Raw genomic sequence first — 21,905 nt, 5'->3', positions numbered from 1 at the left:
ACCATCCACACATGAGTTAGAATCGGCTTTTATTTCACTCCCTTCTCAACAATTTGAAATCAATCATCAAAGCTCCTTTCAAAACCAGATGGGTGTGAAGTTTGCCACCATCACTTTTGTTTAGTGGTGTGAAAGACCCTACTTATTGTGAGTGTAGCCTCCATACCCCACACATTTTGTATCATTTTACATGCATCAGACACGCATGAGATTCCAACTTTGAGTTAGTTTTACTAGCACTAACTAAGAATAGAATCAAGCAAAGAATTGCAATTGAAGGCCACTTTGAGGCGTCATCAAACCACAAAGCAAAAGTTTATTTGGTGATGTCCAAATCACAACAAATAGCAGCCATGCATTCCACCTACATATCACACACTTTAGACTGTGCAGGACCACAAAGGGACACATTTTTGGTCCTGCCCACCAAGCCAATCATTGCGGATCGCACTACCTGTTTTTAGAGCTTATATTGGATCATATGCACATGTATCCTACCCATGTAGAGATCAGTCAAGTATTTATTATGCTCACACAAAACCTTGATGAGTCGGGTGCACACTTGTCATGCAAATGTGCTATGCATTGGCGCGCACATGTATGTGCACATGCATACAAACAGACAGACTATGCACATCCACATTTTAGATATATAAAATCTGCAGCCGTCATTTGGTGCAGTTGGGAATGATTTCAAAAAGGTTTTCTTCTACTGCATTCATTATCCTGGATGCACACAAACATGGTATGCAGTGTGCATGTCTATATGTGTACATACATACATCCATACATGCACACTTCACACATCTGAATATGGAATTACTCAACAGTAGCTTGCTAACATGATAAGGCTGCTGTTTGGAAATTTTTGGGCAAGCATCCACATCTGACTATGGAAATTTTTGAGCAAGCATCACGATGAAGGCATTCATGTGAGGTAACGAAGTCTGTGTGAGAGTAGTTCATAATATACACCAACTAACGCCAACCCCCCCCCCCCCCCCCCCAAAAGGACATACCAAACCCCCATAAAATCCCATACCTGAGAGAAGTAATTTGTTACTTGTATTTATCCATGATTCTCCTCGCTTCTTCTAATGTTAGGTCCGTGCTGCTACCATCTGAGGGACCACCCCGACCGCCAATGTCATTGTCATCGTCATCTTTATTCAGAAAAAAGAAGATGTAGTAACTCACACCTCCAATAGCCTGCAGTGCAGTAGGGTTAGCGCTTTGATCTCTATTTATTGTAGTCTTTGAAGCAAACAAATTACTCCAGTTGGCCTGCAACTTACCAGGATGAACAGAGCTATTGAGAATATGGACTGCAGTAGATAAGAAAAGCCCAAAATGCCCAAAACGGCCACTCCTGCTTGAGCCAAAGGCCTTGGCACAGATTCCTGCAACCAAATGAAGCATCTAAAAAAATAAGAACATATTTGTGTGCTTGCAGACGTGCTAGCTACCTCCATAGTACAAAGTAGGTAACACATTGATCGCTGTTATTACCGTTTCAATAGCATGACTGGCAAGAGAGTACAACAGAGCTAAACTGCAATTAGGCTATGTGCTACTATATCTTGAGTTCCACATGTGGAATCGTATCATTTTAGAAGAGAAAAGGGTACAAGGCCTTGATTCTTAAAAGAGAAAAGGGTACACTAGGCCTTGAGCTTAAATGCAAGAGACTCCGCTCAACCAAGAGCATTACCCTCAAGAATCGAGAGACCACCAGCATTTCTATCAAGCAATACATGGTTGAGATTCTGAGGTCTCACAGGTGTCTTTAGATAGACCTGTCATTCCATCTTTGGCTAGCATGTCTATGGCATACTGCATCACTTGCCATGTCAGTCTATTTGTGCCACGTCATTAGGCAATCTGAAACTGGCCTCAAACATGCATGTCTTTAATGCAACCAAACAAGACCCAACCAAATACCACGTACAAATCTACTGATATGATGAGCATATGGATGTGTTACCATCATACGACATGCATGTCTTGATCCATGGTCTGATGGTCAGGATCATGTCATCACTGCATGTGTCAACATCATCTTTGTCAAATCCCCACGGATCCCCTCGTGATCGATCTTGGTTCGAAACTCGAATCCTGCAAACAAACGAACAAACAAACAAGCAAGGGGGTGCAGGCCTGACTCACCTCCCAACCATGACAGCCGTGGGCGAGCCCACAGTCTTGGCTGTCCCCACCGAGCCACGAGCTGAGCTCACTAGGATGACGTACCGACCAATCTCCTCCTCGCGACGTCCCATACCGCCACGAAGCTGCCCTCGCGGGCCTCGAGATTGCTGCCGGCCTCGGCTGCATAAAGCAGGTGCACGTCTGCACTAGATCCAAGCTCCAAGACCATAGACCTCTCACAAACTCGTGAGACTCTCTATAATACAATAACTAACCTTGGCCACCCTTTTATAGGCTCTTGGCCAGTCATCGGGCGTCCACACTTGGCCGCCCGCCTGTCCATACTTGGACGCCCGCCCATTAGTATTTCCCTAACTCAGCTCGTCAATCAGCCTACCTAGTTTCAAGCTTCCCCAAGCCTCGAAACTAGTCTTGCATGCGTATAGCACACGGTAGATACACACTGTGCACATGATATACTCCCCTTCCTCTAAGAGCTCACTCTTGAGCTCACTAAGAAGCTAGGGTAATCTCTCTGAAGAGTAGTCAATGTCTCCCATGTAGCGTCCTCCTCAACACGATCCTTCCACTTGATCTTGTATTCCGTGATAAGCATATGACGCAATCTTCGTTCACGAAATCCAAGAATCTTTTCACGTTCGTGCGGAACGAATGTCATGTCCTGGACATCTATGATTTCTTGAGGAGTAACTAACTGATATGCTCCACCCAGTACTTCCTTAAGTCTAAGGACATGAAATACAGAATGAACTTTCACATGAGAAGGCAAATCCAATTCATGTGCAACTGAACCAATCCGTCGTGTAACACGAAATGGTCCACAGTATCTAGGGGATAATTTCGGAGATCTACCTGTCCGCAAAGTCTCGGAATCTTTCAGAACTCGCAAATACACCATCGTTCCTTCAGAGAACTCTCTGGGTGAACGATGTCTATTAGAATAAAACCTGTCTCTGTCTTGAGCACTTCTAATAGATTCCTTTGCAACTTGTAACATTTCCTGCATATCTTGCAAAAAATTACGTGCTGCATCATGTTGAAGTCCGGAGAATCCTACTGTAACAGGTGATCTTGGTTGAAAACCATACATAAGCATGAAAGGACTAAACCCTGTACTCGTATGCTTAGTACTGTTATATGCAAATTCTAATATAGGAAGATAATCCTCCCATGAACTCTGTCTTTTGGATACATATGCTCGAAGCATATCCTCCAAAATCTGATTCACTCTTTCAGTCTGGCCATCAGATTGAGGATGATCAGAGGAACTCAAATTCAAAGTTGTTTCCAACTTCTCAAAAACAAGTTTCCAAAAATCACTCGTAAACTTAGAGTCCCTATCACTAACTATGTCCTGCGGTAACCCGTACAGTCTAAACAATTGCTCCATAAACTGCCGAGCTAATTGCGTAGCTGTAATAGTCTTCCGGGTCGGTAAAAATCTAGCCATTTTTATCAAGCGATCTACCACAATCCAAATAGAATCGTGGCCTTGATGTGTTCTTGGCAATCCGGTAATAAAATCCATGGAAATACTTTCCCATTTATTACCTGGGATTTGCAAAGGATGCAACAACCCAGCCTGTCTAAAGCGTTCAGCTTTATTTGCCTGACAAATTTGACACTTGAGAACGTAATCTTCTACATACCTTTCATCTTCGGCCAATAAAAAGTGTGTTTCACTAATGATAGCGTCCTGTGTACCCCAGGGTGTCCAGCAGAAGGGGCGTCGTGACACTCCTTCAGAATCTTGGACCTAATGTCCGGGATCTGTGGTACACAAATTTTGTCATTACGGAATAGCAAACCATTCCGAATCATCCACTGGCCTCCGGCAACCTGAATAGTAGACTGCTCAGTCATCGAGTCTTGGTCAATCAATGAGCTCCCGTCCTGGATCTTCTGCCAAAATGGACCAAAATAACTATCAGTCTTGCAAAGCCCTCTCAATGACTGAAATAAGTCAGTAGAAATCTCGGTGAACGACAAAGTATTCACCTCTCTAATCCGACTAAGCGCATCTGCAATACTATTCATGGACCCTTTCCGATAACGGATCTCAAAATCAAAATCTTGCAGCAACTCCGCCCAACGAGCTTTCCTGCCTCTCAAAAACAACAAAACCGAGAAAATAACGAAGTTGTTTCACTGGTCGTGGTATAGGCCAGTCCAAAACCTTCTGAACTCGGTCATAGTCAATGCTCAATCCATCTCTAGTGATCTTGTGTCCCAAGTAAATGATGTTGGTCATAAAGAACTCACATTTACTTAACTTAGCATATAGTCGATTCTGTCTTAAAATAGCTAAGACAATCGTGAGGTGTATGACATGATCCTCAAGAGTACGACTAAAAATCAAAATATCATCCAGGAACACCACCACAAATTTCCCCAAATGTTCACGAAAAAGATCGTTCATCATTTGCTGGAAAGTGAATGGAGCATTAGTTAACCCAAAAGGTAATACGAGAAACTCGTAATGGCCATACCTAGTCCGAAAGGCGGTTCTTTCGACATGCCTTTCATGAATACGTATCTCGTGATAACAGAAGATAGGAGTCCCATCTAGTTTCGAGCATCATCGCCTTCTATGAGTCCATCACCGGACAAGTGAGATCCTCAAGGGTACATTGCAAGAAATTTCCAGCACTATTGGGGTGAAACACCGCTGCCCTCTATCACCCACTTCTTTTGGCCTCTACATTGATGAGATCTCGAGCTTCATTGACAGATTAGGCAAAGCTCGTCCCACACTAGCAAGCATATTGATCCCCCTACTACTTCATGCAAATGACATCGTCCTCCTTTCAGATTCAGCCAAGGGGATTCAGTGACATTTGGATGCCTTACAGGATTTTTGCACTCAACAAGACCTCACTGTTAACCTTGGTAAAACCAAGGTAATGGTTTTCAATACCTCCCGCCCCTTCACATCTAGATTGAGCTTCACATACAGAGGGGATCCTGTGTAGATTGTCTCATCCTATGTCTACCTTGGTGGCACTTTCAATGGCCGATGCTTCACCATGGTTCCTACAGCACATGCCAGAGTGACACGAGGGATATGCAACCTTGAGCTTACTTGAGCGGCAGTGCTTCCAGGCACATTTCCAGGAGCCCAGGACAAAGGGTTGGCTTTTTGACACCCTATTACACCAACCTTGATGTATGGAGCAGCCTTCATGTCGAATGCAGCCGGCATTCAAGTGCTAAGTGACACATTGGCTCTACATAGTGCAACATGTATACAATAGGATTATCTTTTTTAGGAATATTTTGTCATATGCCGTGGCTCCATTGTGAGCCCCAGTCCGGGACATATCAGGCACGAGCTACACAGGTCAATCTCCACAACCATAGAGAGTCTGCATGTGTCAATCCTCTTACCCACTTGGAGAATTCATCAGATAGGTTCATGTAGAAGTCAGCCTTACGCAGTAGATCTTGCATCAAAAGCATGTTTAGAAGCATGAAACCATAGGCCAGTCACCCCATAAGGAAGCCCTTCATAGGGCATACCTTGGGGTTATGCTTAGCATCATTAGCCACCATAAGCTCTCAATCGACAGCCTGTTTTGGAGCTGCTAACAGCCCTAGACAGCATATAAAATCAGCTGACAGCATAAGAAGGCTTTCAAGCAGCAGTCAGCCAACTTCAGTCAGTCGGCCAGCATTTGGGACATTCAGGGGAATTTAGCGCAGCATTAAATGCTAAAAAAAGGTATTTTTCCCTTGTCCAAAACAGGCCAACAGCAATTGTTGTGAACTGACCAGCAGCAAAACATCGTATAAAAGCAACGCTTCAGTCCATGGCATAAATCATCAATCATCAAATCAGTCTGCAGCAGTACAAGAGCAGTTATGTGTACCTAAAGCCTCCGGCTTCTTGATATTAGCATATATGCTATGACTTATGCCACTTATGATGTGAGTAGTGCCACATATGAACATGGGCTAACCAAGAGCACTTTTCTCCCTTTGGGTTTTTCCCCTTGGATATTAGGTGTGAAAGGACACCACACTTATTGTGTGTATTTTGATATTGTGGAGTCAACTCACTTGCTCCAAATCTTTTGTATATCATCTTCTTTGAGCATCTATCAATCACCATCTCTCTCCCCCACTCTTGAGAGAGCTCACTGCTGTGTGCTTGTTTGTGTCTCTGTTTCTCTGAAACCCTAACCCCTACAGTGGTATCAGAGCTTGGCTGCACGCCCCCACCGGTGGAGTTCCCATCGCCCAACAATTTCCGGCACTACTCCGTTTGGCGACTCTCTCCTGCGCTGTCCATCCGGCACTCTACGCTTCCGTCTATCACTCCCAGTCTCCGTCCGAGCTGTTTCCGCCCGTTCCCCACCTGCTTGGCCCTCCCGCCTCCCATTTCAGCCTCAAAAAGGGGCGGAGCTAGTGGGGAGGGCTCCACCACCGCCCCACCCGTCGGCGGAGCTCGCACCTCGTGAGGCGGCCCATGGCAGAGCTCAGCCCCACCTTGGCCTTACGTGGCAAAGGCCACTTTTGGTGGAAATTTCGACTCTTCTTTCCGTTGACATGACAGATCTGGCCGTCCCGTGCCCCTCCGCAACGCGACGTCCCATCCAGTTGCCGTCGCACGACTGCACCCATCAACCAACTTCACCACCCTGCTCGTTGTCGTCGCTTGCATGCTCGGCTGCTCTCTGGTCAGCTAGCGGCTAGCTGCCTGGTCTTCTGCCCGCCTGCAGCAGCAGCTGCTCCCGCCTGTCGCACCAGCAACACCAACACTCTAGCTGACTACAACATTAAGGAGTCTGCTGCAAAAATCAGGATTTCACAAGGGCAGCATTAGGGTGCAAGATTCAGGAAAATTTTGGGGATTTTGAGAAAATTTGTGCTTAATTGCACAATTACAGTTGTAGGACACTGAATTTTGGGGCTTTCTTAAAATCAGTGCTTAATTGCACAATTAAAGCTCATTGGTACACAGATTTTTGGGGCTTTTGTCAATTATGTGCAATTGACACATAAAACAGCCCATTGGTGCTCAGAAATTTGGGGATTTTCAGCATTGCTTACTTGTAGCCTTGTATTCGGGCAAAACATTTGCACAAGACTTTGTGGTTGCCTGGCATTGCACTTCGGTGCTTTTGGGATTTTGCATGCAAGTGCTTTTTTACAGCATATTTGGTTGCACAAGCATCTCTCTTGCAAGAGATTTCAACACATGGCTGGAAATACAACCGATATATTCGAGGTTTTGTCCCAAGAGGACAAATTGAATGGTAGTAATTACTCCCTATGGAGTTTCACGGTCCGAAATCTACTTGTGGCCAAAGGATTATGGGGTTATGTGTCAGGTGAAGATGTACGCCATGTTGACATAGCACCTAACACACCTGGCCGTGGTGCTCAACAAGCAGCAGTACCCACTCCTCCCTCACAAGAGCAGAAGAGATGGGATACTCGAGATGTTCAAGCGATGGCTTTGATTGCTTTGTCAGTAAAGCAATCAATCATACCACATATTCAGTCTTGCAGGACCTCACGGGCGGCGAGCTTGGTATGTACTTGAAACCATGTATCAGACAAAGAATGAGACCAGGCTTGCATTTCTCAAGAAAGAGCTTGAGAACTTGGACATGAATGAAGGTGATAGTATGGCTAATCATCTTATGAAGATCCAGGATCTTCGGGAGCAGCTGCTCAACATTGATGAGGTCATTTCCGAAAAGGAGTTGGTTTCCAAAACATTATCATCTTTGCCAGAAACCTACTTGAATTTCCACACATCGCTCACTCTATCTATGCGGGGTAACCCTAAACCAATCTTATTTGAAGAGTTGGTTGGTTTGTTGCTACAAGAGGAGCAGAATCGAAAGAACAAATCTTCCAGCATGCAAGGTGATGGGGCTTTTGCTGCCCAAGACAAGGGCAAAGGAAAAGCCAAACACAGTTTTCAGCCAAAGGCTGATTCGGGACAGCCTTCACAAAAGGCTAAAAATGATGCAGGCAAGCCCAAGAAAAAGGGCAAATGTCACTACTGCAAGAAGCTAGGTCATTACTTGAGTGAGTGCAGAAAGAGGCTTGCAAAGGAGAAGAAAAAGGAAAGCAGCATGGCTGTAGATTCTTCTTCATCACTTGCAGGGAAAGATGATGCATCAGTAAATCTTGTGCAGGATGAGTGGACTTTCATTACTTGCAGTTATGATGCATCATTGGAGCATATGTCTCTCAGTGACATGACACATGGTATTTTGACAGTGGTGCTTCTAAACACATCATCTCACGGAGGGATTTGTTTAGGAAGCTTATGGCTTCCCCTGAAGGCAAGCGGGTAACATGTGTGAACAATTCTTCTTATCCAGTTTAGGGTCTTGGTGAGGTGATCCTCACAACAGCAGATGGTGCAGACTTATGTCTTCCAGATGTATTGTATGTGCCAAGGATTAAGAAGAACTTGTTGTCTGTCTCCTCTTTTGCTAAAAGAGGATATGCAGTCAACTTTGAGGACGACAAATGCACAGTGAAAGACCGTGAAGGTGGCTATGCATTGGTCACTTCCGGCACATTGTACCATGGGTTATATCAGCTTGATATGTTTGACAGGAGAGAGCATGATGCCGCAATTCTGCCATGCACCAGGCAGAATTGCGGCATGCCAGGTTTGGGCATGTGAATTATAGCAGTTTGATGCTATTGCAAAGGCATAATATGGTACACGATATGCCTCATGTAGAGTTACCACCAAAACATGTATGTGAAGAGTGCATCTTGGATAAGATGCATAGAAATGTATTCCCAAAAGATGGAACAACAAGGGCTGTCTGAGGGAAATTACAACTTGTGCACAGTGATGTGTGTGGTCCTACGCGGACACCATCTTTTGGAAAGCATCTATACTTTGTAACCTTTATCGATGACTACTCCAGATTTGCTTGGGTGTATCCCTTGAAGGCCAAATCTAATGTATTTGCATGCTTTCAGCATTGTGGCACAAGCTAAAAATCAAACAAGTTGCAAAGTGCAGACCCTCCGTACAAATCGAGGGGGGAAATACATGTCCATTGCTTTCAAAGCATTTATGGCAGATAAAGGCATAAAGCATCAATGCACAATGCTATATTCTCCTCAGGAAAATGGTGTTGCTGAGAGAAAGAACAGGTCTTTCATGGAAATCACTAGATGCATGGTTAAAGGCAAAGGATTGTCTCACAAATTCTGGATGGAGGCAATAATATGTGCTACACATGTGTTGAATAGATGCCCTAACAAAGCATTGAAAACCATCACGCCATATGAGGCCTGGCATGAAAGAAAACCTAAAGTTGATCACTTCAGAGTTTTTGGATGTATAGCATATGCACATGTACCTTGGCAGTTAAGAGGTAAGCTTGATGACAAAGCAACTAGGTGCATATTTGTGGGTTATAGCAGTGGCAGTAAGGGCTACCGTCTCTTTAATCCTTCCACACAAAGGATTTTGGACGGCAGAGATGTTGTATTTGCAGAAAATTCAGACTAGCCATTGGCTGAATTTTTTGGACAGCCACCTTTGGGCCCACATAACATGTTTGAAGGACTTCTCCCATTGGGAATTGATGGCTCAACAGATCAGCCATCAACTTTGCCCAATGGACAGCATTTGGGTGCTCAAAATCAGCCCATGAATGAGCTCATTACACCTCAAAATGTGGAGGAAGCAGTGGAGCAAGAGCCGGCAGCAACGGAGGAGGCTAGAGTTGTATCTCGTTGGCTAGGCCTTTTTTATGCGCTATTGGGACCTTTTGGGGCCAGGCCTCCGCAGGGGCTTTCAGCATGTTTTGGACAATGGGGTGATGCCGCAGAGCTTTTCAGAGGGCTTGATCTATCTTATCCCCAAGGGGGAGGGAGTATCAGATGATATTCGGCATTGGAGGCCTATTACGATCCTCAATACTGTCTACAAGGTCTTAGCAAAGGCCTTGAGTTTGAGGATCCAGCCCTTCCTGGGGGAGTTGATTCATGCTACTCAGACAGGATTTGTCAAGGAGCGCAGTATCCTTGACAACATCTTTACTTTCTGGGAGGCGACGGCCCGAGCTAGATTTCTTGGCGAGGACTTGGTCGTGATGCTTCTCGATTTTGAGAAGGCATACGATAGAGTTGATTGGGGTTTCTTAGAGGGCACTATGCTTCGCCTGGGCTTTGAGCCAGGATGGATCAGAGGGGTGGCGGCTCTGTATTCCACAGCTCGCAGCCAGGTGCTGATTGCAGGAGGACGAGGACGACCAGATCAGTCCGTCAGGGGTGTCCCCTCGCCCCTTTTCTTTTTCTCTTCTTTGCGGAGGCTATGAGCATGTATTTGACGGCAGAGGAGGTTGGTTTGAGAGGACTTCAGCTCCCAGTCCAGGGGGAGGACCTGCTTGATGCTGAGTTTGCAGACGACACGGGCTTATTTTTGCATGGCCAAGAGGCCAATCTTCTTCGGGCAGAGCAGTCGCTCCAGGTTTTTAGTGCAACTTCGGGAGCATTGATCAATTGGCGCAAGACAGTGGCCTTTTGGATCAGTAGTGCTCCCACTCCGGCATGGAGCCCGGACCCCGGTTTTAGATGGATTCCTCCAGGCACAGCAGTGCGGTATTTGGGATGCCAGATTGGCCTAGATTTGTCACCTGAGCAGCAGATTGCCCCGCTTCTTCTAAGCATTCGGAAGAAGCTTTTGTATTGGAGTACAGCTCGACTATCCTTGGCTGGGAGGGTGGTGGTGGCAAATCAGGTGCTGTTAGCGACCATGTGGTACATTACGTCTTGCTGGATTTTCTCGAGCTCTTGCATCAGCCAGGTACAGAGGCTGATCAGGAACTTTCTGTGGTCTGGGCGGGACGGTCAGCCAAATCGGGCAAAGGTTGCATGGGCAGTTATTACACTTCCGCTGGCTCAGGGAGGTTTGGGCATTATAGATCCAGTCGATCAGAGCAGAGCCTTATTGGGGAAGCTTATTGTTCGGGGGTTGCTTCCAGGCGCTGAGCCTTGGAAAGAGCTCCTCTTGCAGCGGCTGCAGGCTCGGGCGCCCCCAGCAGGGGATACTTGGGCACCAGAGATTCGCTGGATCTTCATAGAGATGAGGAGGACAGGCCTCAGTAGAGGATGGGAGGACAGATTTGCTTTGAGTATCCTGAGAGCTTGGGAGCTGCTGAGACCGGGGCTCTCTCAGCGACCTCCTCCTTGTGTTGAGGAGCGGGCCAAACAGCCGCTCATCTGGAGCCCAACGGTTCACACGAAGCAGGGTCATATGCTGGGTTCTTGGCCTCGTCTAGCCTGGGGACCTTTAGCGGCAGGCCCAGCTCGTAGTTTTGGAGACTGGCAGGCCTTCTACAGTCTCCCAGAGGAGATCCAGGTGGAGAGGCTGAGTCACTTCAGAGGGGGGTTGATTATGAGGGATGATATTCAGGAGGCACTCACAGAGGAGTGGTTCACGCCTCTCGAGCCAGTGGCCCCACGGTGGATGGGAGCCTTTACACAGTTGGAGATCCTGATTGCAGTCAGAGCTTGCACTGAGGATGGCAGTTGCCTCTACTTTGAGATTCAGGATGAGGGCAGACTCCAGAGAGTGGAGGTGGAGTCGCCTTTGGTTGCAGAGTGCACCTTTCAGAGGATTCGGGTAGTGGCCGCCGCTTCTCGGAAGTGGCATATTGACCCCGACCCTGCAGATGTGCTCCCGGATTGGCGCATATGGGCATATGCAGCGCGCCCCTTGGCCCGGCTACAGTGGGACCCCAGGGAGTACGAGTGGCATGATCCTTATGCATCCCTTGAGGCCACAGAGATTACCTTTTTCCAGTATACTGTTCGGCTGGGGCGGCATATTTTGGCGGCGAGGAGGACGGTCTCTCCAGCGGCGGCGGGGCATTGGCGGCTACAGGGACTCTCACAGGAGTTCCTGGAGGATTTTTGGGCTCGGCTCTGGGCTAGTCGACAGGCCCGTAGGATCTTGACTTTTCAGTGGCTGGTCGCCCACAGGGGCTCAGCAGTTGGCACTTGGCTTGTTTACAGCGGTCTTCCAGCGGCCTGCGTCCGATGCGGCCACCCTATGGAGACACAGAGACATTGCCTTTGGGATTGCCCTCAGGTGCAGCAGATTTGGCTGCGGATGCTGCGTATTCTGGCTCCCCTCTCTCCAGAGGGTATGTTTACATGGGGTGCCGCTGCTTGGTCGACCTCGTCAGGGCCTGCGATGGGCTATGAGATGGAGCAGGGCAGTCAGGCCATCAGATTTATTAGGGGCCAGCCTCGCCTGGTTCCGGCACCGGATTTCTCGTCCGCCAGCTGGGCACAGGAGAGGGATTTACGATGGGAGCTCCTCAGCAGCCTCACCATCTGGTTCACCTGGAGGGCCCGGTGCTTCATGGCCTTTGAGGGGAGATTGGAGCCACCAGCAGAGACTGTACGGGGGATTTGGCAGGAGTTGATCCACACCCTGCGAGGACAGTACGACCGCATCCGGGGAGACTCGGATGAGGCGATCTTGCGGCGCCAGGCCTTTCACACCACTTGGTGCTGTGGCCCCTTCTACACCTTACACACGGGATCCCCCCGTTGGCACTACAGGCCACCTGTTTGGCTCTTCCCCCCCCCTATTGTATGATTTAGCCTCTCAGTCTTTTGTGCTGATGCTTGTATTTTGCAGCACCTTGAATGGGAGATAGAAGAATTAGGGTTAGAGATTCATGTGGGAGACATACACAGAGAAGCAAGGGAGAGAGAGAGAGAGAGTTGTGGGGATAAGTCAACTCAAGCATTGAGTGTGTGACTCCCCTATCACACATGTATATTGCACTAGTACACATAGTGCACTTAGTACATTAAAAGTACTAAGTGTACTATGTACTATAACTTATGGACTTGTACACACTATAAGGGTGGGCATAATGCCTTTACCCCAACAACCTCCCACTTAAAGGCAAAGTGCCCTTAAATGAAGGAAAAGAAAAATCAGCATGTACATGATAATATACAAGGCCATATCAAGGCTGAAACTGGCCTCATCCAATGCCCATCAAGTGTCTGCAATGAGCAAACCGCTCCGGAGGCAAACTTTTTGTCAACAGATCAGCCGGGTTGTCATTCGTATGAATCTTAACAAGCTGAATTTGCTTGTTTTCTATCACCTCTCTGATGAAGTGATACTTCACATCCACATGCTTCGTCTTTGCATGAAAGACAGGGTTCTTTGCCAACTGGATGGCACTCTGACTGTCACAATGCAACAATGGAATATCCCCTGTATAACCCAAATCAACCACTAACCGAGATAGCCATAATGCCTCCTTGCAAGCCTCTGTGGCTGCAATATACTCGGCCTCTGTAGTAGATAAGGCAGTGCACTTCTGCATCCTGGATATCCATGACACAGCACCTCCTGTGAATGTAAACACATAACCAGTAGTAGACTTCCGGTTATCTAGATGACCGGCATAATCCGAATCCGTGTAACCATGCACTAATGCATCCTGTTTGCCAAAACATATGCGCATATCCTGTGTGCCCTTCAGGTATCTCATGACACCTTTCACTGCTTCCCAATGCTTCTTGCCAGGGTTGGCCATGTATCTAGAAACCACTCCCACTGCAAATGCAATGTCCGGCCTAGTAGCAACCATGGCATACATGAGACTGCCACAAGCTGAAGCATACGGAATCTTGGCCATATCAGCCCTGCCACTATCTGACTGTGGGCTGTCCATAGCACTGAGTTTCACATATGGAGGCAAAGGAGTACTAGTCTTCTTCCCCCCGTCCATATTGAACTTCTGCAAAACTTTGCCAATGTATTCCTTCTGAGACAAATACAACACATGCTCATTTCTATCTCGAAGTATCCGCATACCCAAAATGTGATTTGCATCACCCAAATCCTTCATATCAAAGGTCTGATGCAACCTCTGCTTCAAGGCATCCATCTCCTTACGAGATATCCCGGCAATCAACATATCATCAACATACAAGATGAGGATCAATAGACTGCCATCCAAAGCTTTCTTGGTGTACAAGCAGTGATCTATGTCACTTCTCCTGAATTTCTGGGATTTCATGAATGTATCAAATTTATGATACCATTCCCTTGGTGCCTGTTTGAGCCCATAAAGACTCTTTTTCAGCTTGCTTACAAGCTTCTCCTTTCCACTCACTGCATAACCCTCTGGTTGTTGCATATATATCTCCTCATGGAGATCACCGTGAAGAAAAGCAGTCTTCACATCCATCTGAATCAAGTCCAGATCATCATGTGCAACCAAAGCTAACACAGCTCTAAGTGTGGTCATTTTGACCACTGGAGAGAAGATCTCCTCAAAGTCCACACCATATTCCTGCTTGAAGCCCTTAGCCACTAACCTGGCTTTGTATCTTGGCTTTGCATCTGGTGTAACTTTGAGCCTGTAAACCCACTTGCATGGCAAAACCTTCTTGCCTGCAGGCAAATGCACCAACTTCCATGTTCCATTTTTGTACAGAGAATCCATCTCTGACTTCATGGCACGCTCCCAAAGAGCCTTGTCTGCCCTCTGTAAAGCCTCTTTGTAACATGAGGGCTCCCCACAGTCAGTGAGCATCAAGTAGTCAACCCCTGGAACAAACCTGTCAGGGGCTCTGGAGGGTCTAGTGGACCTCCGTACCCAATGACCATCATTTGCAGGTTGCTGTCCAGCCTGCATATCACCCATTGGTGGCTCCTGTTCCATGCCATAAGGCTGAAAAATCATGCCCGGAATCTCCTCTAACTGTGGTATATCCATAGGGATATCTTCTGCCATCTCTGGCTGTCCATTTGGACCATTCTCAGCACCATTTAAGGGCTGGTTTTGCTGCTGTAATGGCTGATTTACAGCCCTTTGTTGTTGTCCATGATGTCCATCATCATCAAAGATGACTCTGCTAGGCTCCTGTTGCCTTGCAAGCTCCTTATACATGCATGTTTCATCAAAAATGACATCATTGCTGCGTATAATCTTTCTATTCACGGGATCCCAAAGTCTATACCCCATTTCACCTCTGTCACCATATCCTAGGAATATGCATTTGTGAGACTTAGGATCAAGTTTGGTGCGCATTTCCCTGCGTATGTGCACGTACGCAACGCAACCAAACACTCTCAAGTGCTTGTATGACGGAGGCTTCCCTGTCCATACTTCTTCTGGCACTTTCCCACCAAGCCTCGTGTTAGGTGACCTGTTTATAAGATGAACGGCTGTCATAACAGCTTCAGCCCAAAAACCATGAGGTAATGCAGCATGTGACAACATAGAACGGACCTCCTCCTGTATGGTCTTGTTCATCCTCTCTGCTGTCCCGTTTTGTGGAGGATCATAAGAAGTAGAGAGCTCCCTCTTGATGCCTTTAGCATCACAAAAGTCCTGAAACTGTTTGGACATATACTCTCCACCATTGTCGGAACGCAAAGCCTTCAGTGTTTTGCCTGTTTGATTCTCAACATGAGCAACAAACTTCTGAAACACTGAGAATGTATCACTCTTCAAACGAAGAGGATAAACCCACACCTTGCGTGTGGCATCATCAATAAAAGACACACAGTATTTTGCCCCTCCCAAAGAAAGCTGAGGCATCTCACATACATCAGTATGCACAAGCTCTAACTGAGCATCTTTCTGTCCAAGAGCTTTCTTGTGGGGACACTGTAGTTGCCTACCATATATACAATGCTCATAAAACTGAAAACTTGAAAACTTTAGAGAAGGCAAGTAACCCAAACGAGACAATTGCTCCATTCCTTTGACACTCATGTGTCCCAACCGGCTATGCCACATAGAGATTTCCGGCAGCTCGGTTGCATTTACAGTAGCATGGTGACAAACACCAGCATGCATGAAATAAAGAGTGTCCACCTTAGAGCCTCTGGCAACAACCAGTGAGCCCTTACTAATTTTCCACTTTCCACGACCAAATGTGGTAACATAATCAGCATCATCAAGCTGTCCAGTAGAAAGCAGGTTCTTCTTGATCTCAGGCACATGCCTGACATCATGGAGCATAAGCTGTGAGCCATCTGAAAACACAAGCCTCACATCACCTCTGCCAAGAATCTTGCATGCATGGTTATCACCCAAATAAACTACTCCTTCATTGCCAGCAGTATACCTGACAAACAAGTCTCTGCAACCTATGACATGAAAGGAGGCACCTGAATCAATGATCCATGAGTGCATACCATGACCATCTCCTGTAAGAAGTGAATGGGCATCAAGTGAAGACGTGAATAGGACCTCATCCTCACTGTCACCTGCATGTGACACATTGATTTCTTCAATCTTGACTCCACTTTTGCCCTTTGGCTTTACATCTTTGGCTTCATCTTTGCCTTTTCCCTTTTCCTTTTGATCATTTTTCCATTTGTAGCATTGCTTTTTGATGTGTCCCTTCTTGCCACAATAATGGCATTCCAAGTCCTTTTTGGAGCGGGACTTGCTCCTTCCCCGTTCTTGGCTTTTACCCCTTTGTTGGGATCTCCCACGTGCATTCATTGCATTGGACTTTCCAACAGAGTTGTTTTTCCTGTTCATCTCTTCTTGAAGAAGAGCACCCTCAACATCTGCATATAACAGCACAGCATTCGAATTGCTAGTGGCTGTCCTGAATGTATCCCAACTCTCTGCAATATGCAACCTGTCAATGCCTGACTCCCTACAAAATGTGCAAACACTGCACCAAAAGCACACAAAGTGCTCACAGTTGTTCTCCCAAGCTTTATCTCCCACTGCGGAAGCAAGAATGCAACTTTTCTCCCACTGTTTGTGATGAAATCACCAAAATCTGGTTGCTGCAGATTTTGGACAGCACCTTAAATGTGCTCTGTTGCCCTTCCAAAGTACTGTACAGCAGTACCAAGTGCTCACCAATGATGTACCAAACCTGTACCGGCAAGTACAGCAGCTGAAATTGAACCTTTTCCTCACTCAAATCAGTGTACAGCCATGCCAAAACTTGCACAAAGCTGTGCCAAATCTATACCAGCAGGTACAGTAGCAATAACTGCTCTCCTGGCTGTCCAAATGAGTGAAAATCAGACTTTTACAGTCCCGAACACTGCATACAACAGTCCCGAGCAGAAATTGGGGAAAAACCCCTTGACTGCAAGCTGATTTCTGAGGATTCAAGGCATAAATGTCTTGCCTGCTGCTTTGCCAAGCTTAACAAGCATAAAATCTTGAAAAGCCCCTTGATTTAAGATCAATTGCTGATCATACATGGTACACTGGCGCACATGAAGGCATCCAGAGTCTTCGCGATGCTTCCCCCTGGCCACATATACATCCAATACATGAAAGCCCCTTGATTTACAGGCACATTGAGTGCTTGCTAGGCATCAACACATTGCCCAAAGCATCAATTGCGAGTGCTTGCATGCAAATCAACCAAATCGGCACAAAAGCCCCTTGATTTGCACTGCAATTTGCTGCAATTTTGCCCAAATGTGCGATTTCTCACATCATACAGCATGTATGAGTGCTTAATTGCACAATTACATCAAAAGCCCCAAATTTTGACATCCAATTTCCTGCAAATTGATCCTGATTGTGACCAATGTCACCCAATTTTGCCAATTTTGCTCAAAAATTGAGCAATTCAGCACCTGTACCTGCTCAATTGATTGAATTGATAAGAAATTCCCAAAGTTGAAGGCAAATACCTCTTAATTTTTTGAATTTCTCTGATCTGCAAGCTGAATTTCTGTTGTTGCAGGAGAAAAGGGGGGGGCACGTCTGATGCTGCAGAATACTGTTGAGGTTGATGCTGCGCTGAGGTTGATGCTGATACCAAGAAGAGGCTGATGCTATGCTGAGGTTGATGCTGCGCTGACTGGTTGGGCAGCTTGGCTGCGCCTGCTGTCTGGTTGGGCAGCGTGGCTGCTTGAGACGCCAACTCTCCCACGACAGCACAACTAGCCGGGACCAGTTGAAATCGCCGACTCAAAGTAGCGTAACCAGTTACGTATCCGCCGCCTTCGCCTGTTGTATTGACGCCCAGCCGACGACCAAAGCCTTCGCCGCCTCCACCTAGTAGCGCTACACGCGTTGTGTATTCGCCTGACCACCACGCCTTGTGTATTCGCCTACTTACGCGGATCACCACCACGTAGGCGTTGCAGCCGACTGGACCTCTGACTCGCTTACTCACGCCTTGCGTATTCGCCTGGGTACGCTGCTTGGTTCTGGTTCACAGCCAGTTACGTGTCCGCCTGTTTCGCCTAGCGCCAAGGGAGTCAGTTGAATGCGCTGGCCTAGTATTCGATGGACGCCCGCTATGCCATCCACCATGTGCACCACGCCTCTGTAGTCTTCGCTTCACACACCTTGTGGTCACACGCCTTGCTGCTTTGCTCAGCTGTCTCCTACGAATTGGTTTGCCCTGTTCTGCACAGGGCAGCTTCACATGTGCTTTAGCACCTACAAGAGATTCTGCCCACGCAGCACACACAGGCGACCAGTTTTGATGCAGCACGCAGGTCCGTACAGTACATGCAGGCTCTGATACCAGTTGAATGGGAGATAGAAGAATTAGGGTTAGAGATTCATGTGGGAGACATACACAGAGAAGCAAGGGAGAGAGAGAGAGATAGTTGTGGGGATAAGTCAACTCAAGCATTGAGTGTGTGACTCCCCTATCACACATGTATATTGCACTAGTACACATAGTGCACTTAGTACATTAAAAGTACTAAGTGTACTATGTACTATAACTTATGGGCTTGTACACACTATAAGGGTGGGCATAATGCCTTTACCCCAATAGCACCTAGGGAGAGTCTCCCGGGCTGCCATGCTGTATTCACTGCTCTTTTTCTCTTATGAGCAGGAGAGATTTTTTGTAGCCCTATGGGCGTTTTTTATATAACTAATGAAAGGATCTTCTCTCGGGAAAAAAAAAAAAGGCCATTGAATGTAAGTGGGTTTTTAAGTTGAAACGAAAGCCAGATGACAGTGTTGATCGCTATAAGGCTAGACTTGTTGCAAAGGGTTATGCTCAAGAAAAGGGCATTGATTTTAATGAGACCTTTGCTCCCACTTGTCGTATGACTACCATTCGTAGCATTTGTGCATTGGCAGCTCATAATGGTTGGAATGTACATCAGTTGGACATAAAGACTGCCTTCTTGAATCGAGATTTGCATGAGGAGGTGTATGTATCGCAGCCTCGTGGTTTTGTTCAAAAAGGGCAGGAAAACAAAGTGTGCAGGTTGAAAAAGGCTTTATATGGTTTAAAGCAAGCTCCACAAGCTTGGTATGAAAAGATACATGCATATTTGACTGCACATGGTTTTCAGAATAGTCCAACAGAAAGCACTTTATATGCTAAATGTGTGGATGATGTACATCTAATCATTGCTCTCTATGTTGATGACATGCTGCTCACAGGACCAAATGAAAGTCATATTGTTGATTTTAAGGCTGATTTGAATGCCTCTTTTGAGATGTCAGATTTGGGGCATTTGCATCATTATTTGGGGATACAATTTAAACAGTGTGATGGAGGTATTGCTTTGTGTCAGACAAAGTATATTGAGACATTGTTGCGGAGATTTGGCCTTGAAGACTGCAAGCCTATTGCTACTCCAATGGAGACAGGTTTGAAGTTGAGTCTTCATGATGCTAGAGATCACTTCGATGTCACACTCTATCAGACAGCTGTTGGTTGCCTCATTTATGTATGCATTACGAGGCCGGACATTCAGTTTGCAGTCTCACAGGTGAGCAGGTTTATGCATAGCCCAAGGTCTCAGCATTGGAAGGCAGTTAAACGCATCTTTCGCTACTTGAGTGGCACCATACATCTTGGGTTGTTTTATCCCAAGGGGGGATCATTGCCGCCAGATTTACATGCTTTTTCGAACTCAGATTGGGCTGGTTGCTATGACACAAGAGTGTCCACAAGTGGTTTTTGTTTCATGCTCGGTAGCTCATGCATATCTTGGTTGAGCAAGAAGCAACCTACTGTGGCCACTTCTAGTTGTGAAGCTGAGTACAGGGCAACTTTCACAGCTACAGTTGAGTGTGTGTGGCACAGACGGCTTATGGCTGACTTGGGTGTTGGACAGGAGTCTGCCACCTCTATCTTCACTGACAGTCAGAGTGCATTGGCAGTTGCGAGAAACCCAGTTTTTCATGCTCGCACAAAGCACATTGAGGTGCATTATCACTATGTCAGGGAGAGACTCTCAGCAGGAGAGATCAGCTTGGCCTATGTGCCAACACAGGACAACCTCGCCGATCTTTTCACAAAGGCGTTTCCTCGTGAGAAGTTCGAAGCTTTCCGCAAAGCTTTGGGCTTGCTCCCCTTTGTGGACTGATCTACTTCGGGCATGGCACTCCCCTATACATGAGTGCCAGCTCTCGTTCACACCATCACTCCCAGGGGGGGATTTGTTGCCATATATATATAGGCAGTGATGTGTGTGAACACACTTAAGACCGTCGAGACACTTTTTCCCTCTTTAGGAGGTTTTTTCCCCCGGCTTGTATATACGCCCATCCTTCTAGGGCTAACTTATCTTTTGTACATTGACACAATCTAATACATTGTGTGTTGTGTGCATTCTTGCTTCTTCTTCTCTAAGCTTTGTGTGCTTTCCTGCAACCCTAATTCCAACACGACATCACTGGCCCGCTGGGATTCCTCTTGGAAAGAAAATTATAACTGCAGTTTGAGACAACTTCCTGAGAGGATTCACGAGGGACGGCAATTTCAATTTGTACGTGACCTCTGGAACCGGTTTGCCCCATTCCTGTCGTGACTGCTGAAAGTCATCCTTAAGGCTGTCAAAGACGTACTGAGCTTCCATAGTAAGTTCATCATCTTGTGATGCAGGCTCTGATAGGCGGCGCTTAGCATCTGCAGGTCTTTCTTTTCGAGCATATGTACAAAAATCCAAACCTGAAGCCATGATTGAAATACGACTCTCTCTCTCTCTCTCTCTCTCTCTCTCTCTCTCTCTCTCTCTCACACACACACACACACACACAAGGCAGCCAAGAGGCTGAAGAGAAAAAAAGATGGAAGCTATGAAACAAGAAGAGGCAGCGAGTAGCAAATGGAGCAGAGTCGCAGGCGAGCAAGGCACAAACATGAAAAGTCAAGCGGGAGAGCAGGCGAGCCTTACACATACAGTCAAAGAGTCACACAGGCTAGCAGAACTAGAAGGGAGTGATCAGGCGAGCGTCTCACCACACGTGCACACACACAAGGGGGCGAGCAGGTCGAGCAGGTCGCGCAGAGCAGGTTGAGCAGGTCGAGCAGGCAAGCAGGTCGAGCAGGTCCTCCCCCACGCACTTCTCTCTCTCTCACACTCACACACACACTTTTTTTTTTTTTGTGAAACGAAGAAATTATATTATGAAACATCCATTTTACATCAGGGCAGTGCTCGAGAAAAGAGCCTATGCCCTATCCACACTCACACACACACACACACACACACGAGGCTCCCAATCCCCAACATCAATATCAGTCTCCTTTTGAATCCAAGAAAATGGTAAAAAAAAGCATCCCATGAGGTCACACAAGTGGCAATGAAGAAAGACACAAAGAGTTGAGATTGACTAGTGATACAGAGAGCACTCAACTCCAGCACCACCCAAGTATGGAGTTGTAAACTACATGCTCCTTGTTGATGTGCAACATTCAACTCACTAGGTGTACCACACATAAGGAGACAAGTTAGTTGGCATGGAGTAATCAATGCAAAAATATAAGATACAATTTAACTTATC

At 46.6% G+C, this 21,905-nt stretch overlaps 1 protein-coding gene across 1 annotated transcript in view; it reads right to left on the bottom strand.

The window, feature by feature from the left end:
• Positions 1-651: 651 nt before the first annotated feature.
• LOC147629202 (uncharacterized) overlaps positions 652-21,905 on the bottom strand; it is a 36,016-nt gene continuing 14,762 nt past the window's right edge. Inside the window, exons 3-4 of the mRNA XM_086812464.1 lie at positions 1,296-1,400; positions 652-1,209 (exon numbers count right to left, since the gene is read on the bottom strand). Coding sequence (XP_086668590.1) covers positions 1,060-1,209; positions 1,296-1,400 — 255 coding nt within the window. The 3' untranslated portion in view covers positions 652-1,059. The remainder of the gene's footprint in view (positions 1,210-1,295; positions 1,401-21,905) is intronic.

Source organism: Cibotium barometz, chromosome 18, assembly GCF_041138505.1.
Source record: "Cibotium barometz isolate CiBa-2024 chromosome 18, ASM4113850v1, whole genome shotgun sequence".
Taxonomy (NCBI): Eukaryota; Viridiplantae; Streptophyta; class Polypodiopsida; order Cyatheales; family Cibotiaceae; genus Cibotium; species Cibotium barometz.
The sequence above is the reverse complement of the archived record's forward strand: the minus strand, read 5'-3'. Positions and strand labels throughout refer to the sequence as shown.